Source organism: Lycorma delicatula, chromosome 9 (genome assembly GCF_047948215.1).
Source record: "Lycorma delicatula isolate Av1 chromosome 9, ASM4794821v1, whole genome shotgun sequence".
Classification (NCBI taxonomy): domain Eukaryota; kingdom Metazoa; phylum Arthropoda; class Insecta; order Hemiptera; family Fulgoridae; genus Lycorma; species Lycorma delicatula.
In genome coordinates this window covers 130738032-130758798 of record NC_134463.1, presented here as the reverse complement: position 1 = coordinate 130758798, position 20767 = coordinate 130738032, and the positions used below count along the sequence as shown (strand labels likewise).

General features: G+C 30.5%; 1 protein-coding gene across 1 annotated transcript in view; it reads left to right on the top strand.

Annotated features, from left to right (window-relative positions):
* Window positions 1-1671: 1671 nt before the first annotated feature.
* Cht10 (Chitinase 10) overlaps window positions 1672-20767 on the top strand; it is a 130800-nt gene continuing 111704 nt past the window's right edge. The window contains exons 1-6 of the mRNA XM_075376203.1: window positions 1672-1843; window positions 2282-2568; window positions 5980-6291; window positions 9846-9978; window positions 16870-16941; window positions 19969-20028. Coding sequence (XP_075232318.1) covers window positions 1741-1843; window positions 2282-2568; window positions 5980-6291; window positions 9846-9978; window positions 16870-16941; window positions 19969-20028 — 967 coding nt within the window. The 5' untranslated portion in view covers window positions 1672-1740. The remainder of the gene's footprint in view (window positions 1844-2281; window positions 2569-5979; window positions 6292-9845; window positions 9979-16869; window positions 16942-19968; window positions 20029-20767) is intronic.

Genomic DNA, 20767 nt, shown 5'->3' with positions numbered 1-20767 from the left:
GTATCCATGTCATCCAAATTGTTGATAGTCCAAACGATACTTAACTGCAACATTAACAGCACAGCACCGTGAGATAATTTAGTTAATTGATTATTAAGGCAGTCGTCAGTAAAAGAAAAGAAACGGTTACATATTTGAGAACTCTACATTGTTTTCTTATTGCAATGTCCAGCTTTCCGACCTAAAAAGGGGAAAAAATAAAATGTATTTTCAGAAGTAGTGAGTACTATGTTTACCTGTAACCGGTTTTATATTTCTTTTTTGAGGTATTGCTGCTTGTTAGATCCTGTTAAAAAAAGATAGCTCTGATTTAGAAGTTTTTAGGAACCGATGAGAAATAACTAAAATGTTACGAAGTCATTTTCATTTAACCATAAGAGAAGCAAAAAAAGTCCAAATTGTCATATAGGAAGAATACCTGTGTCGTGCACCAGAATTTGACTTATTTGTTTTCTAAAAATTAAAAATATATTTTGCGCATCTTATAAGCGGCTTATGTTTATATACTTACTTAAATTTTCTTACGCTGTATTTTCTTTATCCACCAATAATTCCTCTGCTTTCTCATGTACCTTGGATTCTGAGTTAAATTTAGTCACAATATATATTTTTACTTTCCCGCCTAACGCAATAGCGTTAGGTTAATCGGTCCGATTTTGGAATATGCGGTTTTTACCGGATCTTGACGTTTTGACACCTAAAGAACCCAAAGAACACAAAAAGTAGTCGTCTGCTATGTTGTGACGTCACAGGTGAGCGGTAGAATTAAATAAAAGAATAATATTTAAAGTGGTCGCTAGTACCGCCACACACGCGCGAATGATATACGGTATGCGGGCGCATTTTAGTTAGAATCTTTGAATTATATAAACAAAAAATATTATATTTAAATAAAATTATCAATATTTTAAAATAAGTTGTGGCTCATTATGTTTTTCTCCTTTTGGCAAATATTTACAGGGATAAATACGATGCTTGTTTCTCGAATATAAGAAAGCGTAATTTCAGTCGTTCTACCAGGGCTTACAACTTTATCTTCTGTAATTAGAAGTACGTAAAACAGTTTTCATCGACTAGTGTTGCTTTCTTGGGTATAAATTTTTCTTGTAAATTACACGAGCATATTTTTGTCATAAAGCCGCATCCGGTACAAAAATACAAAAAAGAGCTTTTTTTTTTATTAAATTTATAACCGAGCACCTAGAAGAGTAAGCTGTGCGGAGTTGTATTGTGCTGCAGAGCAAATTTCGTTTAATTAGATAACTATAAAAGGACGTACAAAACAAAACCTTTTTGAAAACATTGAGAAATACTATTTTGAAGATAAAAGCTAAACAACAATCACGGATGCAGTGGAAATAAAGGAATGCGACAAACTTACTCTATAAATGACGCTCAAGTGGCGTATAACCGTTACCGTTATGCCGTCGGAGAATAAATATTTCGGTTATTTTTCATTTATTTTTTTAAGAGTAAAAATAAAGTCGTTAGGTATTTTTATTTATTTAGATAAAAATAAATAATCTGACTTTTATAATTCGGCTTTTGTAATCGACTTTATTTTGAATAAAATAAAATTTTATTTATTGTGCAATAAAATATTTGTGTAATACATAATTGTACGTTTATGTTGTAATAATTAGTATTGTGCTTTCAGGTGGTTATAGATCATTGATATTTTTAAAACGAACCAACCCGAGGCTGAAAGTATTATTATCGGTCGCCGGTCCATTATCTAATATGACGTCTTCTGCCGCCAACCGTCGTACTTTTATATTGTCTGCAGTCAGAATGTTACAAGAATATGGATTTGATGGGCTTGACTTACATTGGGAGTTTCCAGGTGTATAACACATACATTAATACGGTGTGGTTTTTTAATAATATTATAACAAAGATCGAGTGGCAGTAAGAAAATCTCACATAATCGATTAATATTTTTAAAAAAACAAAACATTAATTTATAATAAAACCGTCAGGTGTTTATATCATTTATTGCAGTTATAATTCTTAAATTTAGATAAATGTTTGCATTTCAATATTGCAGACTTTTACATATCAAAATAAATATCAGATTTTTTTATTTTTCATAAAGTCTGCTTTATTATATCAGTTCGTTATAAATAGTCATTTTTCGGGCCTGTGTGCGTGTGGGTGTGTGCATTTGTAAAATTAAGTGGAAATTAATTCTAGATATAAAAGTCGAGTGACATTTAATTATAGAAATTGATCGTTACTATTTAAGTGATTTTTTCGATATTTATTTAAACAATTTTTTTAGGTGCAGAAGATCTGGGCGGTAGAAAGGACGATAAAGAACATTTTTCGCAGTTAGTTGAAGAAATGTCTGATATATTTGAAGCTAGAGGTTTAATTTTAGTCGCTTCAGTATCTCCATCAAGGTTTAGACTCGAAGACGGTTACGATGTACCGCGTTTGTCTCACCATTTGAAACATATTCTTTTGAAAAGTTTTGATTTTCATACGGAAAGAAACGGCGGTGCTACTCATCATTCACCTTTAACGGCAACTGCTGATCAGGACCCTTTAGCTTTGTATTTTAACGTCGTAAGTATTATATTTTGTTGTTTTTTGCTCTAGGGAACAGCAAATTTGTGAATTTCTACGCTTATTGCTTTCGACTATTTTAATTCGTTATTAATAAGTTTATTTGTTTTGCGATACAAGATACTAAGTTATTATTTTCTTTAATGTTGACGACGGTGATGAATTAAAAAACGACTCGATGTGTTTGACGGAAATCAAAAACTCAAACCTGTAAGCTAGAAGTAAATATTCGGACCGCTGTACTAGCCGGCCTACCGTATTAATTCTCCAGTAATTAAATATTTATCGTTCTCTCAGTGCAAACTCGGCAGGTAATAATAATAATTTATTTCTTACGACAGCAAATACTGCAAGAATTATAATTGTATATAATAATATTTTATCTTGCGTATGCGTTCGACAAAAATACCGTGATTTCAACTTCAATTTACCGACTTATTTCAAAGCTTTTCATTTTACTGTTTCTCCTAAACTTAATTTAATTTTTAATGACGATTTTCTACATTTATAAAAAAAATGAGCTAGTTACTATGTTTCTTAACTTTCTTGAGGTTAAAATGTAATTCTTTTCTGAGCGATGAAATAGAGAATTATTATTAAATTTTCGATTTAATTATTATCTTATTAACAGATTTCCTTAAATAATGAAAATGAAGAACGAAAAACAATTTGAAATGATTTCTTAAAAAAGTAGATGCCGTTAAAAATATCTTCAATACTCTTCAATCTTTAGACCTAAGAGATGGCTGCCGCCCTCCAGCTTGTAGACCACTCTTTATGTACTTCTAATTTAAAACTTTGAAAAACTAAAACGTTTCGATTTTTTGCTTTATTTTGGTGCGAGTCAACAAATCTTATACCATTATTTATTATGAATACCCAGTAACTTATTTCACCCCGCGTTTCACTGAACACGTACTTCAAAGGTGTCACCTTTTCGATTTTTTTGGATTTATTATGTTGTTTTTGTTTTGTGGTAGGGGGGAGATTAAAAAGAGTCTTTTGCACTGCTACTAATTATCTTCTAAAATTCCCAGGTGAAGTACTCATCAAAAAGTATATATATCTTGAAACAATAATCGTAAATTAAAGAAGAATAATTCACTCCTAATCTGATTTTCGTAAAAATTAATTAGCATCAATCTCCGCCGGTAATCGTACGAAATTTTATGAAAGTATTACCCTGTCAGGGCTCGCTTCGCTCGGCTTTCCCATTTACCCGGTCGGGCTCCACCCCCTGACCACCACTTCGTTCATTATCTCGTGCTTGTGACAATAATACAGATAAATAACAATTAAAGCCTGTTAAATTTATAAAAACTATCAACGTATCGTAATTTCTTCAGAGTAACAGTTTGTTTAGCGCAGGACTGAACTTTCTGAACCGTGCAGGTTTCAGAATAGTCGGCTCCCGATCTTAAAAACAGTAGTTATATCCGGTTACCCGTTCATCGTACAGAAAAAACGTATTTTTCACTGTTCTTAACGTTACCCTAAAATCACCACGAGGCGATGACCGTACTTAATTTTTTTTCTATTTAAACTTTTTTTGCGGATCGATTTACGAACAACACGATCTAAAGAATGGAGCAGTATAAAAAAATTACAGAATAATTTTCTATCTGGAGTGTATACGTATATATCGTTTCCCCAGGAGACTCGAGCAATCCGCGTACAGTTGCCCTTACGAGAACCGTCGATTCTCTAAGCGGAGACCGGCCGCTCGAAGCGTCTGTGTTTGCGACTTACTTATTGTCATCAAAAAAGCAACTTTACGAGGAAACCTGAAGCGTTCGAAAGCGAAAGGAAAGTTTAAAGGAATATACGCCGTACATCGTCCCGCCTTTAAAGTTAATTTTCTCCGTAACCGAAAAAGATATCGAAAAAGGCATAGGAAATTTTCGAAAAAGGTTTGATTTATGATGCGGCAAGCGATTTCTAGATTAAATTTGACCGGGGGTTTGGCCGTAATCAAGTTGAATATCGGCAAGAACCATAATCCGGTAGTTACCCTGTACATTAAAACGGCCGCCATCTTAAAACGGTAAAACTTTTCGTAACGGCGATAGTCCTGTTTCTTTTCGAGTATAAAAACTATATTCGTGCAAAATTTCAACTCGGTCGGTTTTTATGTGAAAGACTAACAAACATCGCTGCACTAGATATCTATATAATTATATATATCTATATAATAGATAACAGACAAATGGGAAATGAAAACAATATAATGAAAAAAGTCATTACTTTTTGAGCAGTATTTTACAAGCCTTGAATAATAAGAGGCTTTTAGTTCTTACTAAATCGACTTATGTTTAGATTCTTTCAATTTTTTAACGGTGAATTAAAAATGATAATAGCAATAATAAACGTAATCTTTAATTTACAAATTATACGTTTATTTGTACCTATGTTTGCTTAAAACTCAATTTTGCCGAGCTATTCTGAATTATTTTTTATCGCTATTTTTACTAAAATTTGAGGATGTTTTATTTTTAAACCGATAAATTTGGAAATTTCTGTTCGTGAATAGTACGACTTAAAAAGTAGAATTTTAGAGTGACACGTTTTTCGCTTTGTAATACTTTGAGTCTGTAACTTGAAACTAATTCTTCTGATTCTTTTTTTTAAACGATTTTAGATTTCTAAATATTACATCGGATCGAGTGTTTATTCGTTCGTTAATTATCTATGTCCTTTTTAATTTTAGCTCGAATATTTCCACTTTTTCTAAAATATATTCTAGAATATTTATTCGCCGATCCGATCTCAGAAAGACTCGTTGCTAAATGTAGTTTTGAGAACAGAGGTACTCAGAAAAGCGTCGATTACGAATGTCAGTGACAATACCAGCAGGGCAGAAAATAATACTCCGATCGATTTCTGAACGATTTATATAGAATTAAATTAAAACATTACCTATTTAGACATTACCGATGTGTTGATGAGTTTGTAAAGCGACCCGTTTTACTAAAGATCGTAAAGATATATTTACTAAATAAATGTTCGATTAACAGTTTCAAAAAGTTGTTTTATTGTATTTCGATTATATTTCATTATCTTCACGTAGTTCAACCGCTGTTGTTTTAGCGTGCATCGTTGCAATTGTATTTGTATAATAATTAATATCGTGTATCGATGCAGGCTATCTTTTATTTTTTTTTATTTATTAATTTTGTAATTGTAATTTTATATCTACTAATTACGCGTCGATACGAGTAAAATATTCATTTATTTAGTTACTAAATAACACTAATATTACTTTATAATACTATGTTACTTTACGTTTTACTAATGTTACTTTATAATATCTAGGAATCGATGATTTTCATTTACACCGATGGAATATGTATTCTTGTACGGTCCGTTTATAAATTTTTATCTTAATAAAGAAGTTTTCAATTTTTTTTACAGGATTACGCTGTACGTTACTGGTTAAAACGAGGCGTTAAACGCGAACAATTAATATTAGGTATACCTTTTTATGCGCGTTCGTACACACTAAAAGAGCCATCAGATTGGATACCGGGATCTCCGACCGTCTCATCCGGTAAAGAATCAAGATACACACAACAACCCGGTTTTATGGCGTATTATGAAGTGTGTGAAACAATAAATGATAACCCAAATAATTGGAGATTATTTCGGGATACGGCCGGTGCACCGTTTATGGTTATGGGTGACCAGTGGGTCGGCTACGAAGATCCAGTCAGCATTCAAATTAAGGTAATTATAATTTTTATACGGTAATAAAGTTTCAGTTATTTTTATGTTACCGAGTATTTATAAATCGATTATACAAAATTAAGATTTAATTTTTAAGAGAGTAGAAATCTTTTCGAATTTTGTAGAGTGTAGTACAAAATAAAACACTTGTTTCTACTCCTTTAATTCACAATGTATTACTTAGACCGTACGCGGATTGCGATCGTGCTAGCGATGGAAACGACACAAATGCGGAACGTACTCGGTGTTTGTGATTTCACGAATACCAAACGTTATTGTTTGTTGGAAATTTATGATGATTAATACGATGAACCGCCTTAACTGTTCGTTCGTTTTCTTGAAACCGGCTGTGCAGCATTTTAGCCAGGTTGCAGATGAAACATCGATTGCCATGTTTGTAGTCAAAGACGTCACCTAAACGTAACAGCCTTAAACAGAAAGTCCGGAGATCGGAATCAGGAAAAGCTAAAAGAAATTTCTGAAATTTAAGCCGTACAAACGATGCAGGCTTTGAGAGGATAAAAAATTATATAAATCTTTGCGGAAACTGTTGATAGAACGAAGAGCGATTAAAAGAATTTTGCTTATAAAGATCTGTTTTTACGGCAATGTTAGTCACGACTTGAGCGATCATCTTAATATTAGGATATGAAGAGAACACAATCCACACGAGACAGCGCGATGTGTTTGGGAGTCTCAAGATGTAATTTTTTTGTGCTTGAAGTACCTTAACCCGTTCGGTGCCGGTGACGCGACGGTCGCGTCGGCCTTGTATTTCCTCGGTGGCCGGTGCCCCTAGCCGTAATCCTTGCGTCCGCTTCCTGCACGACTATAAACTAACCCCGCCGACCGAATTCTTACTATTTTGCTTTGAAACTTACGTCTACCCGATTTGATATGATCGACTATTCGATATAATGTATACGATGTCTACCCTTCGCAGAACCAGCCCTAGCGTTTTTACCGCCATAGGCAAACCCAAAAAATGTCGCTCTCAAGCGTCAAAAAAAATTTAACATTTTTCAAAAAAAAAATTAAATTATAAAAGAACCATGTTAACCAGAAAAATGACGTACAAGTGAATTAAGCCGATAATACTAATACAGATTTACAGAAAATTGTTTTATTGAAAAACGAAATTTACATTTTTAACGACAACGAACTTACAAACTAAAACTAGTACCTATTATTTTCAGAGATAATTTAAATATACTTTTAAAACGACAAACAAAATTAGTACAATAATATTATTATTATTATTACAATATTATTATTATTATTACAATAATAATATTATTGTACTAATAGATAGTAAATAATATTATTTTCTAGATTCAAATAAACGAAATATATTTTTGTGAGTTGTTTTTTTTTTTGCGTTCTAGTTGAGGCGGTTTTACCGCTCCTAAATTTTGCTGCCGTAGGCAGTTGCCTAGTTGCCTACCGCCTAGAGCCGGCCTGCTCTTCGATAAGATCGAGCGGCCTTGAGAACTACCGCTTTTATTTTATTTTTTCGTCTCATTTTTAATTACCGTTGTTGTTTTCATTTTTCTGTCAATTTACATAATTTATTTACATAATATTGAAGAAGTTTTCCATCAGTTTGATAAAATCAAAAATGTAAGTAACAGCTTTTCTTATACATATTTATATATACATATTTATTTACGCATTTGTCTTTGCATATTTATATACGTTGCTCTAAAATCTCTAAAATAGCATTATTTTTCTCAACGACAATAATTTTCTCTTATATTTGTTTAATTCTTTCGCATTAATTTTATTCCCTTTACTTGTACTTTCTACCGAAAATTTCAAGAAACCTCTTTTTGACTATTAAAACTAATTGTTTGGCTTCATATATGAGACTAGAATAACTGTAAATCCGTTGAAATATATCCCGTAATTAGCGGTAGTTCAAATTCCATTTTCTTCGGTACTGTAAATAACTAAGGGTTACCGACCTTTGACTGAGAGCAACGAGTAGCTGTTGAAACAGCGAGTAACCTTTCGTTTTTTTTTCCCCAGCATAAAGGAATTTATATAAATCTTTATCGATTATACATTTATTAGCTCGAAAAGTAGAAAAAATATAAAATCGTATACGGGTGAAAGGATAACCAGTCACATTTTCAAGACGCAACCGTTGCGTCAGTGGCCCCAAAGAACTATTCTCCTACAGCCGGTGACGCAATTGTTGCATCACAAAAAAATGGCGAAAGGTTTTTTCCGATTTGAACTAGACGGTACGATTTATCTCCTTATAACTCGGCCACACAGGGTAGACGTGATAAAACATTCGGCGCCGAGTGGGTTAAAGCGTACCGGCATCAGCAGATCGTAAAACAAACGCTCCTTCTTTTTTGCTGAATCGGATGTTAAGCTGTTACCTTTGGAATTTGGAAAATGCGAAAGAGAATTTATTTTTCATCCAGGAAACAAATCGACATATTTTCATCATTTATTTAGTTCTTATCTTGACCGTTACCGTGACTCCTTGAATCAGGCGAGGTGGAAATCCGTAACACGGTCTTTATCGCCGCTTGACCTGCGTACTTTTCAGTTCAAGGTCGCTTTGGAAACAAACTATTTGTTCGACTCCTTGTATAAGTCTAAACAAGCTGTGAGTTCGAATACCAGAAGCGGTAATAACCAAAGTACATATATAACTAGGATTTTTTTTAAATGAAATCGCTTGAAAATTTAATATTTTACATTATATGCGAGATAGAAGTTAAACTTGAAACGTGATGAATTTAAAAACCCTCTTATTTCAAAGATTACTTACCCTCCTCTTCTTACAATTCAGAGTAATCTATATAAAAAGATTCTGTAAAATTTTTACTTTGTTTTAATTTATCTTATTTCATTGTATTTAATATTAACTCTAAGTAAATCACTTTTTGATTACAAACATCATAAACTGCGGTTTTATTTGTCGTAATTCATACCCTTGTTAATGAGTTCATACTAATTTACATCCTATGTTTGGCCAGCCGATTTATGCGTTACTTAAAACCTGATAACAAAAGAACGGTCTTCAGGAAAACGTTTTATTGTTTTTTCATGTCCTGTGAGAATAACCTCTTTGGATTTACGATTATACTCGTACGACTCACGAATCACATTCTTTTTCCAAAGCTTATTTTTGTATAAATAATTTTATTATGATTTTTATGAAGCCGCTTTACTCGACCTTCTTAGTGGCAAGAACTCTTTCTATATATAATGGAAATTATTTATTATTTAAATGTAAATTTACTTTTATTTGTTTTCAACTACAAAATTAGTATCTAACGTCATATATTATAAAAATACAACAGAGAATGTAATTATAATGTAACATAATTATATATCTTCATCGGTGGCACATTACTTTTCCGTTAAAGCTTTAACAATTATGACAACGAACTTAGCGTTCAGAAGGCTTCGATTAAAATTTAAAAAGCGTTATTCGAGTCGAGAGCAGTAACACGAAAAGCTAATAACTTTAAAAAAATATTTTATTAATAATATTCTTGTGATAGGTAACCTGTATATAATTATTATTTCAGGCAAAATATTTACGTCAACAAGGATTGGGCGGTGCTATGGTATGGGCTATCGATTTAGATGACTTTTATGGACATTGCGGATTACGTTATCCGCTACTAAGTACCATCAAAGCAGAATTAGATCCGAAACCATGTAAGATTTGTTATACTTCAATTTTCTTTTATAAATTATTTTTGTTTAAATTTTTTAAATAATCTAAATTTTTTTCAGATTCAACTTTATTTAAGTGTAACAAATAATTTAGTAATACTTAGTAATATTTAGTAATTTAGTTATTTTTAGTAATACGAAATAGTTTGATTCAGAATAATTATTTAATGATAAAAAGAGTGCACTTTCCTTTCGGTTTTGTTTACTATATTTGACTGTGGTGTGTCATTTAATTAAGTTCTAATAATATTTTTAACTCTTGTGCTCGCATAGAATGTGGTATGCGATTAATAGAATTTATAAAAGTATTCTACATTTAGCATTTAAGGTGTTTTTCTTTATTTTTCTATATTTATTTTAAAGTAGGAAAGTAAATTTGAAAAAAAATTAAATATAGTTTGATTTTAAATAATAATTTTTCTTTAAATCTACGGCTGGGACTCCAACCTTCCCCGGCGAAAAATGCTTTCCCGCTTATTTCGTATTCTGAAAAAGCTCTCGCGAACAAAAATTAAACTCTGTTCGCTTTAGAACAGCTTTTGACGAGTCAGAATGAAACTATCTTATCTAAGTAGAAATTAATTTTGTCACATTCTTGATTACTTTGTATCGAAAAAAATTTCAGAAAAAACAAAAATTAAACACCTCATTTTTTAACATTTTTTGTGTAAAATATTTCTTTTCCTTTGACCGATGATAGGTCTACTTCTCTCATGATGAGAAATAATTTTTTATTTAACCTTGTTTACATTACAGATAAATAAATAAACAAAACTAATCCTCGATCATAATAAGTAATATAAAGGTCGTTTTGAAAATAGAATCGATGTTTGCGATTACATGTAGAATAATATCTTATTTTCATCACCCAAACCACATTATATAAGCAAATTTTGCAATCGCTTAAAAACTGTTGTCAAATTCTATTAATATTCAAAAGAAGAATTACTTCAAAAAAGAACCCTAATTAGGTTTGTATAACTTTTAAAATAAATGGATATCAAGAAAGTAAATATTCGTGTTCAGCACTCCCATTATGACAATATATATAATATTACCACTATTGTGTTCACACACCAAAGATTGCTATGATATCGGCTGGAAGAAATTATTCTTATTTATTCTGTCGTGACACTTGTTGCTCTGTAATTAGAAAAAAATATTGAAACAAAAATCATTTAAAACCTTATTTTTATTTATTTTTTAACGTTCTGTGTAAACTACAAACTGATGCTCGATTAAAGTTTCACGATAGTCGATGAATTTTGCAATGTAGGAAAGATTCCAAGTCTGACTAACATCTGCGCGATGAAATAATTTCATTTTTGTTTTTTTTCTTTACATGCAATTTTTCAAACTGCTAGTAAGTATAGCCTTCATTCCATCTCCAGACTTTTCATAGCCACCTCCTAGTGTCATCTATTGTGCTTACTTTTTACGCTTCATTTCTTTCACATTCTCCATAGTCTTCCTGGTCAGTGGCAAAATACTGCAGCAACTGATGCTCATTTCATTATTATTTTTTTATTAATTACCAGCTAATACCCTATACCCTACTACATCTCTTATAGGAGCATGTTAAAAGTGACAAGTCTGAACGGGTGCTGAATCCAGGAACCTCCTGTTTGAAATGCAGAAATCGTATAAGTGCTGACAAAGTTAGCATTTCTGCTAGAAATTATTCTGCTCATAGGCTACCTTTAAGATGGTGTCGGATGAAACTGAATCATTAGTCTAATAAATACTGTCGCGAGTTCGCGGCTTGATCAGGATGTTGAGAGACTGACGACTAAAAATTTTTATACAAATACAATTTATTACCCCAAAGAACAGAAAAAATAAGATAAAAAAATAATAAAAATAAGAATAGTGAATAAATGATATACAAAATAATATTTCAAATAAGGACAAGGTTTGTTTAAAGATAGTTAAATTACATAGGTCAGCATAAAATTTGGAACTGAAAAGACAGGAGGTGTTCAATATAGTATTTTATATGCTGAATCTGAATATGTATTCTGAAACAATCCATCACGTAGCATTCTTAAGTTACAACTCCTTAAATTTACCCACCGGCTTGGTCTAGTGGTTAACGCATCTTCCCAAATCAGCTGATTTGGAAGTCGAGAGTTCCAGTGTTCAAGTCCTTGTAAAGTCAGTTATTTTTACACGGATTTGAATACTAGATCGTGGATACCGGTGTTCTTTGGCGGTTGGGTTTCAGTTAACCACACATGTCAGGAATGGTCGAACTGAAACTGTATAAGACTACATTTCATTTACACTCATACATATCATCCTCATTCATCCTCTGAAGTATTATCCGAACGGTAATTATCGGAGGCTAAACAGGAAAAGAAAGAAACCCCTAAAATTTATTTGTTCAATCATTCGTAGAATAAACAGTACAAATACGTACACCTGTATGTTTGCTTACTCACTTCTGATTTATATTGTTATGCGTATTGTAGATCTATATTTGACACATAACAGTCGAATGATGCCATTTTATACATGTATAGACGTGTCAGTAAGTCAAGTAATGAGTAATTCAACATGATGAAATATTCTTCAGTTTGAGTTCAGCTCTTGGCATGACTTGCTGTATTCTTTAGTCGCAGTAGTGATATTATCATGCACATATAATAAAAATTGAAATAAAGTAGCTTATGCCTTAATAAACTAGTTACGCCATAAATTTAGTGAAAGATTTTTATGATAGAACAACTTTCGGTGTTATTTTATTCAACATCAAGATTTGTTAAGTTGTGTGTGTGTGTGTCATGCTGTGTTTAATTGCACTCCATGGTGAAACAATTTTATGAAGTATTTTAAATAATTAGGTATTTATAAATTAAAACTTAATTATTTTTATAATTATGCAAGTATTTCTGTAATGTTTCAGTTTACTTTCATTCATTAAAGCATTTTGAATTTTGTAATGAATAAATTCAGGCTTGTAAAAATTCTCCAAATATGTTTTGTTACATTTGCAGAGAATTTACCACAAAAAGTCAACAAAAACCAGTATCGAATCTTCTGAAAACTGCTTACAAACATTATTTTGACTGTCTCTTGGGGACTAATTATATTTCAGGACAGTCAAAACAGTGTCAGGACTTGGTCAGGAGACCAAGATAACTCCTGGCTTCCACATGTAGTTTGCATCAAGTGATACATTAAACTAACCAAGTGGTTAAAAGGAAAAAAGAGCATTCACCTTTTGGCATACCTATGATTTGGCAAGAGCTTACTAACCATTATGATGACTGCTATTTTTGCTTAAAAATATTACTGGTTTCAATTCAAACAATAAAAGCAGTATCACATACCCAAATGTTCCTTCACATATAAGACTAGTACTTGATGTTGATTTACCGATTCCGATCACTCCAACCTCTTGGAAAGAAATTTCTGATTTCCCAAAAGACTCAACCGATGAATCCTCAACTTCAATAGATATTAATTACATTTCAGAAGAATCAAATACTGAACCTCACCTCATCACTTAAGCAGAACTAAGCAACCTAATTTGTGACTTATATTTGTCTAAACAACATGCAGAACTCCTAGGTTCATGTGTTAAAGAATACAATTTATTAAATTGAAAAAAGAAATTAAGAAAAAAGTAAATCTCTGCAAAATAAAGATAGAAATTTTTATTTTAATTATTATTATTATTTTAGTATTCTATTATTTAAGAAGTTTCTCAATATTTTAAAGGGTCATAACTAAAAATCTGAGGTTGATGAAGAAAACCTGATTTCATTTTAAGATTCAGCATAAAAAATACATTCTAATTCACTACTTTTATCTTTTCCAAATTATTATTTTTTTGTTGACCTGTGTTATAAATATCAGAATACAGTCCAATTGACTTTTCTTTCTTTTTCCTATTTAGCCTCCAGGAATTACCATTCAGGTATTATTTCAGTGGATGAATGAGGATGATATGTATGAGTGTAAATGAAGTGTTGTAGTCTTGTATAGTCCAAGTTCGACTATTCCTGAGATGTGTGGTTAATTGAAACCCAACCACCAAAGAACACCGGTATCTGCAATCTAGTATTCAAATCCGTACAAAAGTAACTGCCTTTACTAGGACTTCAGCACTGGAACTCTTGACTTCCAAATCAGCTGATTTGGGAAGACGCGTTCATCACTAGACCAACCCGATGGGTTAGTCCAATTGACTAAAGACATTACAATGACCACTAATATTAACATCTAATACTGCATTAACAATATAAGATTAGACAAGTCTACCGTTCATACAATTCCATTTTCTGCAAATACTATTACTTTTGCTGTTTACAATAAAACTACCCTACACTTTATGAATGAATTTAATACTGTCATTTTTACTACTGTCTATCGATAACTCGCCGAACAACTTTCTGCATTTACCCCCTGTCAACACTGGAATGCTTGTGACATACTCTTTGCTCATTGTTAATACACACTGACTGATAACGCTGTCTAACAATCACATTGAACATGGCCACTCACTCACTGTGTTGCGACTGTCCCGAACACGGCGTCGCCTAACTACTTGCTTAATAATCACTGACTACTGACTCTGGTTCCTAGCAGTATTTAAATTCCCTTGCCTGCAGAATCAGTACTCGCCTCATTCCTTAACTGTTGAAGAGTAATATTTTCGTCTGCACACTTATATTTTCCCATAAATTTCTACTCCGGTCTGGTAATCTTTTTCGTCAAATAACAGCTATTGGAGGTGTGCCATTGTCAGTATTATAAACACATTGTTATACAGACCTGTTAGCCTGAGAAAAGGATTCCTTTTAGTTTCTTTCTTGATTCTTTCATTATTATTTCTCATAATTTCTTCTTAATCAGAAGGAATTCATTACCCAAGTCAGTTCTACTGGTCTTGTTACAATACAACTGGAGCTATCTTCCTGTATTTAATAAATATTTTATGGATTTTCTCTTTGGCTTTACAAAGGTAACCTTTAACTTGGATGCAGTATAAGATGATATTAATTAATGTTAGCTCTCACTCATTAACACATTCTACTGTTACAAATATCTGTGGGTTTTGTGATCATAACAGCACTCTAAATCAATCTCCTATTTAATGATAATGTGCTCCTTTATTACTGCAGTCTTATTAAAAATCCTCTTCCTGTGGCTAACTCCTACATTTGAGTCATTTTCTCTCTGCTATTTGAAACCTGTCTATAATCTGATCCTCATCTTTGGAAAATGAATCTTAAGTAGGAGAATGTCAAAATGACCATTTTTAAACAGTTAAGTTTCTAGTAAAAAATTTGAAACTATAATCGAGTAAAGATAATTAAAAATGTGAACATTCATTTTTTTTATTATTATGATGTTTTTTTATAAAAGAACTCTGAGCCAAAACTTTCAAAACATCAATGATCTTGTAATACAATAGTGGACTCCTGTTCAAAATTTTACAGAGATGTAACAATTTTTGCTGTACTTTATATTAGTTATATTTTTGCCTGTAGATTTTTGTTTAAATAACTTCCCAAATAAATGACAGAAACAGAAGTCAGTTTAATTTAATGTTTAGGTATAATGATTAAGTCTTTAAATCAAAAAAGTTAAAGGAATGTATGGTTAAAAAACATAAAAAATTTAGTTTTATGTAATAACTCTTGTAATCTATTCTTACCATATTATCTACAATCCATTAAAACTTACAATTGAAGAAAGATTTATATAATGATTTAAATCACTAATTAAATAAATTAATATGTCATTTAATGAGTAAAAATGGAATAAACCAGTGGTTTTTTATGCACAGTCACAATTTTATAATAATAAAACAAAGTTCTTTATCGTGCAAGTTCCTTTAGATTAATGCTATATAAAAATTATAGTTGCAGGTTTGTTATAACTATCTGTGGAGGGCATTTAATTGAAATTAAATTGGGTACAGCCATATATCAAGAGTACTTGTTTCCAGTTATCATGAAGTACAGTATAATTTATCACTAAATCAAACATATTCTTTATTATATCGTTTGTATTACTACTTTTTAACTTATTGGTCGCGTTCCTTTTATCTTCAATTTTACCATTTATCTGGTTAGTATTTCTGTCTCAATTTAATTAAATTTTCCAGCCTCTTTTTTATTTTTAAACTTCCATAATCGTTTTATTTCTTTTCTCTTTTTTTTACTTTAGTACTTCCATTAATCTTTCTAGTTTTTATGAATGCCACTCGACAATGACCGTGAAATAGTTTTGCGTGCTTATTGTTTATTTTTCTTCAACAGATTCTTTTTCAGTTAGGTTATGCAAAATTTAAATTCTTTCTAAGAACTAGATCATTAGTAAAGAATAATTTTTAAGAGTTTATTAAAGCATATGTATTTTAATGTCTCATTTCTTTTAGGTGTATTTTTTAAATACTTGTGGATTTCCTAAACATAATTATATATTTTTATTTAACGCTTGTGTTCAATGAAGTTGTCTTGTATCATTCATTAATATGTTTGAGTATGTTGAATATTTAGATATGTATGTATTTTTTAGATATTTAAAAAAAAAATTTATCCATTTTATGCCAGATTTATTTTTATTAAGTGTCGCAGATATTACCACCTACAGCTTCAGGAGAAATATTTATAATATCGACGGCCGACAATGATGTCAATAATCTTTATGAAGGAAATGAATGCAATATGAGTAATGAAGAAGGATATTTATATAAAAATCACAACAGTGTTACCTACAGAAATGTTGATAATGTTACCAATACAAATAATAATAGTAATTTTGAGTGTTCTGTATATTATAAATGTATAAATCATTATTCGACTGTAATTAAGTATACCTATATATGCCCTGGTAATTTACGTTTTGATCCTTTATTAGATATATGTAATATACCATCATTAGTACCATGTGATTCTTCAACTTCCACGTCAACTGTTACTTCATTACTGGGTAAGTTAAATATAATGTTTCTTTTTATATGTAAGTAAATAAATACACTGATCGTCAATTATGTTGTTAAATGAGAGTGAATAACTGATTCTTATAATATTTTTCATGCTGATTTCAAATATGAAATCAGAATTCTTCTGTATGTCTTAATTTTGTTCTAACTACCATTCTTATTTTCATGTAGTATCATGCATGATCTCCATTAAGCATAGCATTATGTGAATGTATTCTATTATATTATTTATCACCCTTTTGTTTATTTATTACAGTTTATTAATTGTTGTCATATTGATTTATTAAACATTAGTCATCATGTTTATTATTTACACACAAATTAAAATGAACAAGAATGTGACTTATTCTTCCTATTTTCATTCTTACTATAAACATTTCATCCACTCATTAATTATTTCTGTCATTATTATATTTACGTTTGAACTGTCATGCAGACTAGAAAAATATTTTTAATTCTCATTCAAGTGCAACTTCTTGTGTGTGTAATATTGAGTTTTGCAGCCGGCTTTCGTATTAGCAGGTATATGTTGTTCAGAAACAATATTAATTTAGTTTAGTAAACAATTTAAACAATATTAGTTATTGTAATGTATTAACAATGCCTAAACCATCCAAACAATTTCTATACACCTGTGGTGAGATAATGTTGAAGTCTCAGTAAAGAAAAATAACTCCATTGATAAAAACATCGTATGAACTATATTTTGGATGTAAATTAGGTGATCAACACAAATCTTGGACTCCTCATATTTACTGTACTTCTTGTGTAACACTGTTGACTGGTTAGCTAAATGGATCCCATTACATGCCATTTGCAGTTTCCAAGGGTTTGGAAAAAACCGAAAGATCACACCACAGACTTATTTTTGTGTAATAAAGATATCTGGGACAACAGCTAACATTAGGTGTACTGTTAAATACCCTGTTATTCTCTCTGCCATCTGGCCAGTGCCGCATAGCCAAGAGCTTCCAATTCCAGTACCACCAGAAACATGAAACTTAGATGAAGATGAAAATATTGAATCTTGTGCTGACTTATTAGACAACGAAGAAGACTTTTTTGAAGAAACTTTTTAGAAAATAGGTATATTGAACCCCATTTAATTAATCAGTCAGAATTAAGTGATCTGGTTCGTGATCTAAATTTATCAAAGAATCAAGCAGAAATACTGACGTCAAGACTGAAAGGATGGGATCTTTTACAACCAAACACTGAAATAGGTGCTTTCCGTGACAGACAGTCAGAATCTGTACATTCCTTCTCTCAGTATGAAAACTTGTATACTGTAATGATGACTTTACTGTAAGCTTTGGGACAAATGCACCGTCCTGACGAATGGTGACTTCTTGTTGATTCGTCAAAGCTTAATTTGAAAGCTGTTCTACTTCACAATAGAAATAAATACCCATCAATACCATTAGCATACAATGTTCACATGAAGGAGTCTTATGAAAATATGAAACTTGTACTGAGCAGGATTGAATATCAGAAATGTTTATGGCATATTTGTAGAGATCTGAAAGTAATAGCGCTTTTACTTGGACTGCAACTTGGATGCACAAGTTCTGTTGCTTTTTTGTATGAGTGGGACAGCAGGGATAGGAAAGAGAGGAGAAAGATAGGATAGAGAGAAGAATATTGTTAGTCGAACATTAGTAAAACCAGAAAAAGTTTATCTTCCACCACTGCATATTAAGCTTGGTTTATTCAAAAATTTTTTCAAAGCAATGAATGGTGTGCAGGATTTCAGTTTATAAAAAACAAATTCCCTAATATAAGCAATGCTAAAATAAATATATAAAAATATGAAACCGATAGAAAAAAATCTATTAACATATATGAAATCAGCATAAAAGTACTATAAGAATCAGCCATTAACTCTCATTTAACAAACAAAAATAAAATTTTGTTGACCAGTGATATTAGTAAATCTTTTATTCTGATCTTTACATAATATTACAATATATAGATCACATCAGCGATGCGTAGATATGCTATTAAGTCACTTATAAATGTTTATATTTAGGAATTTTACATGGGTCGGTCATACACCACATTTTTCAAGTTAATTAAAAACCTTATAATTTTTGCAGAGTTCTATTACTTTTTTACTGAATTTTTTTATAAGTGATGCATTTAATTAGGATTTATTATTTATGTATAAATATTATTAAAAAAAAAATTGCTTCATTACAATAACATTTTTTACACTACTAGCTTTAGAAAGATCTTGTAAAACAGAAAATAAAAAATAAGATGAATTAATAATGTTCATTATTTAAAATCTTAAGTTAGAATAAGATCTAATAATATAATAGCAGTATTTTAAATATTTAATAGTAATAATAATAATAATAATAATAATATTCACATTTTGTTTTAATTATGTAGACAGTAAATTGCATCCTATTCAGATAGTTTTCAACACTGGGAATTTTTAAGGAGTTTGCAAATTGAGAGGTATGAAGTAAGGATAATAAGACAATATTTGAAGCTAAAAAAGGTTTCTGTAGATAACCAAAGTTAACATTGCTCGGAACAGTAAATTTATTAAAGTGTTCAGAATGTTTTATGAAGCAATTCTTCCTAAAATAACAAATTTCACAGTTACAAAAATAAAATTTCTATTATCTGCATTAAAAATAAATAAAATAATATTATTTATTATATGGATACATATTAATACATGAAGTCAGATATTAAAAGCTTTTATATTAATTAAAAATTAAATAAAATCCAATTTAAAGAAAGTAGTTAGCTTTGCTTTAAAATTAAAAAAAAAAATCTTTTCGACACAAGTAAAAAAAAAAAAAATAATAGTAGGTCCATAACTAATTGGTAGTAATTTAACAGATTAATAACATGAGCAATAGATTTATTTACTAGTACAAATATTGTCTTTTAAATAATAGATCTTTTACATTTTTTATCGAGCATGAATGAGTAATTAGACTCATCCATAAATCAGATTCTACCTCAATTTTTTTTTTTATTTAACTTTATTTTTTCAGGAACTGACAAAGGTGATTTTAGATTATATAATAATGAGAAACCATCAGAACCAATGCCAGGTATTTCAATTTGTTGAAAATTTATGTTTATTTAAAAAATATAACTTATAATTTTGTAGATACTGAAAACTGAATTTTTTATAAAAAAATATAATTGTTTTTTCAAATTAATGTTTTCTCTGATAATTTTGTGGAGATGTATGTTTGTCTCCAGAACTGAATTGTAATTTATTAGTAGGATATGAATTACTGGTTCTACTAAAGTCAGTACAAAAAAAAAAAATCTTTTTGTTTAAGAAATTACACAAGAAAAGAATCTAAAAATATTTTCTGACTGCTGATATCTTTCCTGAAATTTTGCTCACCACACAGAACATCGATAGTATTTGTGCCTTTTTTTGTAAGCACCTTTATCTTGTGCATTTTACTTGAAAAGTTCTGAATTTGAATCCCAGTCAAGTTTGGCAATTCTTACATTTTACAAAAATTTATCTCAAATTATTAACAGTAATTGTAATCAGAATAATACTGATCGTCACTTTAATGAATAAACACATAATCTAGACAATTAAAACTTCTTACACAAAATTAATTTATTACACTTATAACATCATTATCATGTTCAATGGAAACACACTCCAAGTAGAATCTTTCATTGCATATAAAAAAAATGTTGATATTACTGACAACATACCATACTGTAAACAGAATCAAACAATCAATTACGTTTTCTGACTGCAACTCTTTCAAGAAGATAACAAATAATTACTTAAAGATGAGCAGAAAATCTATCACCAAA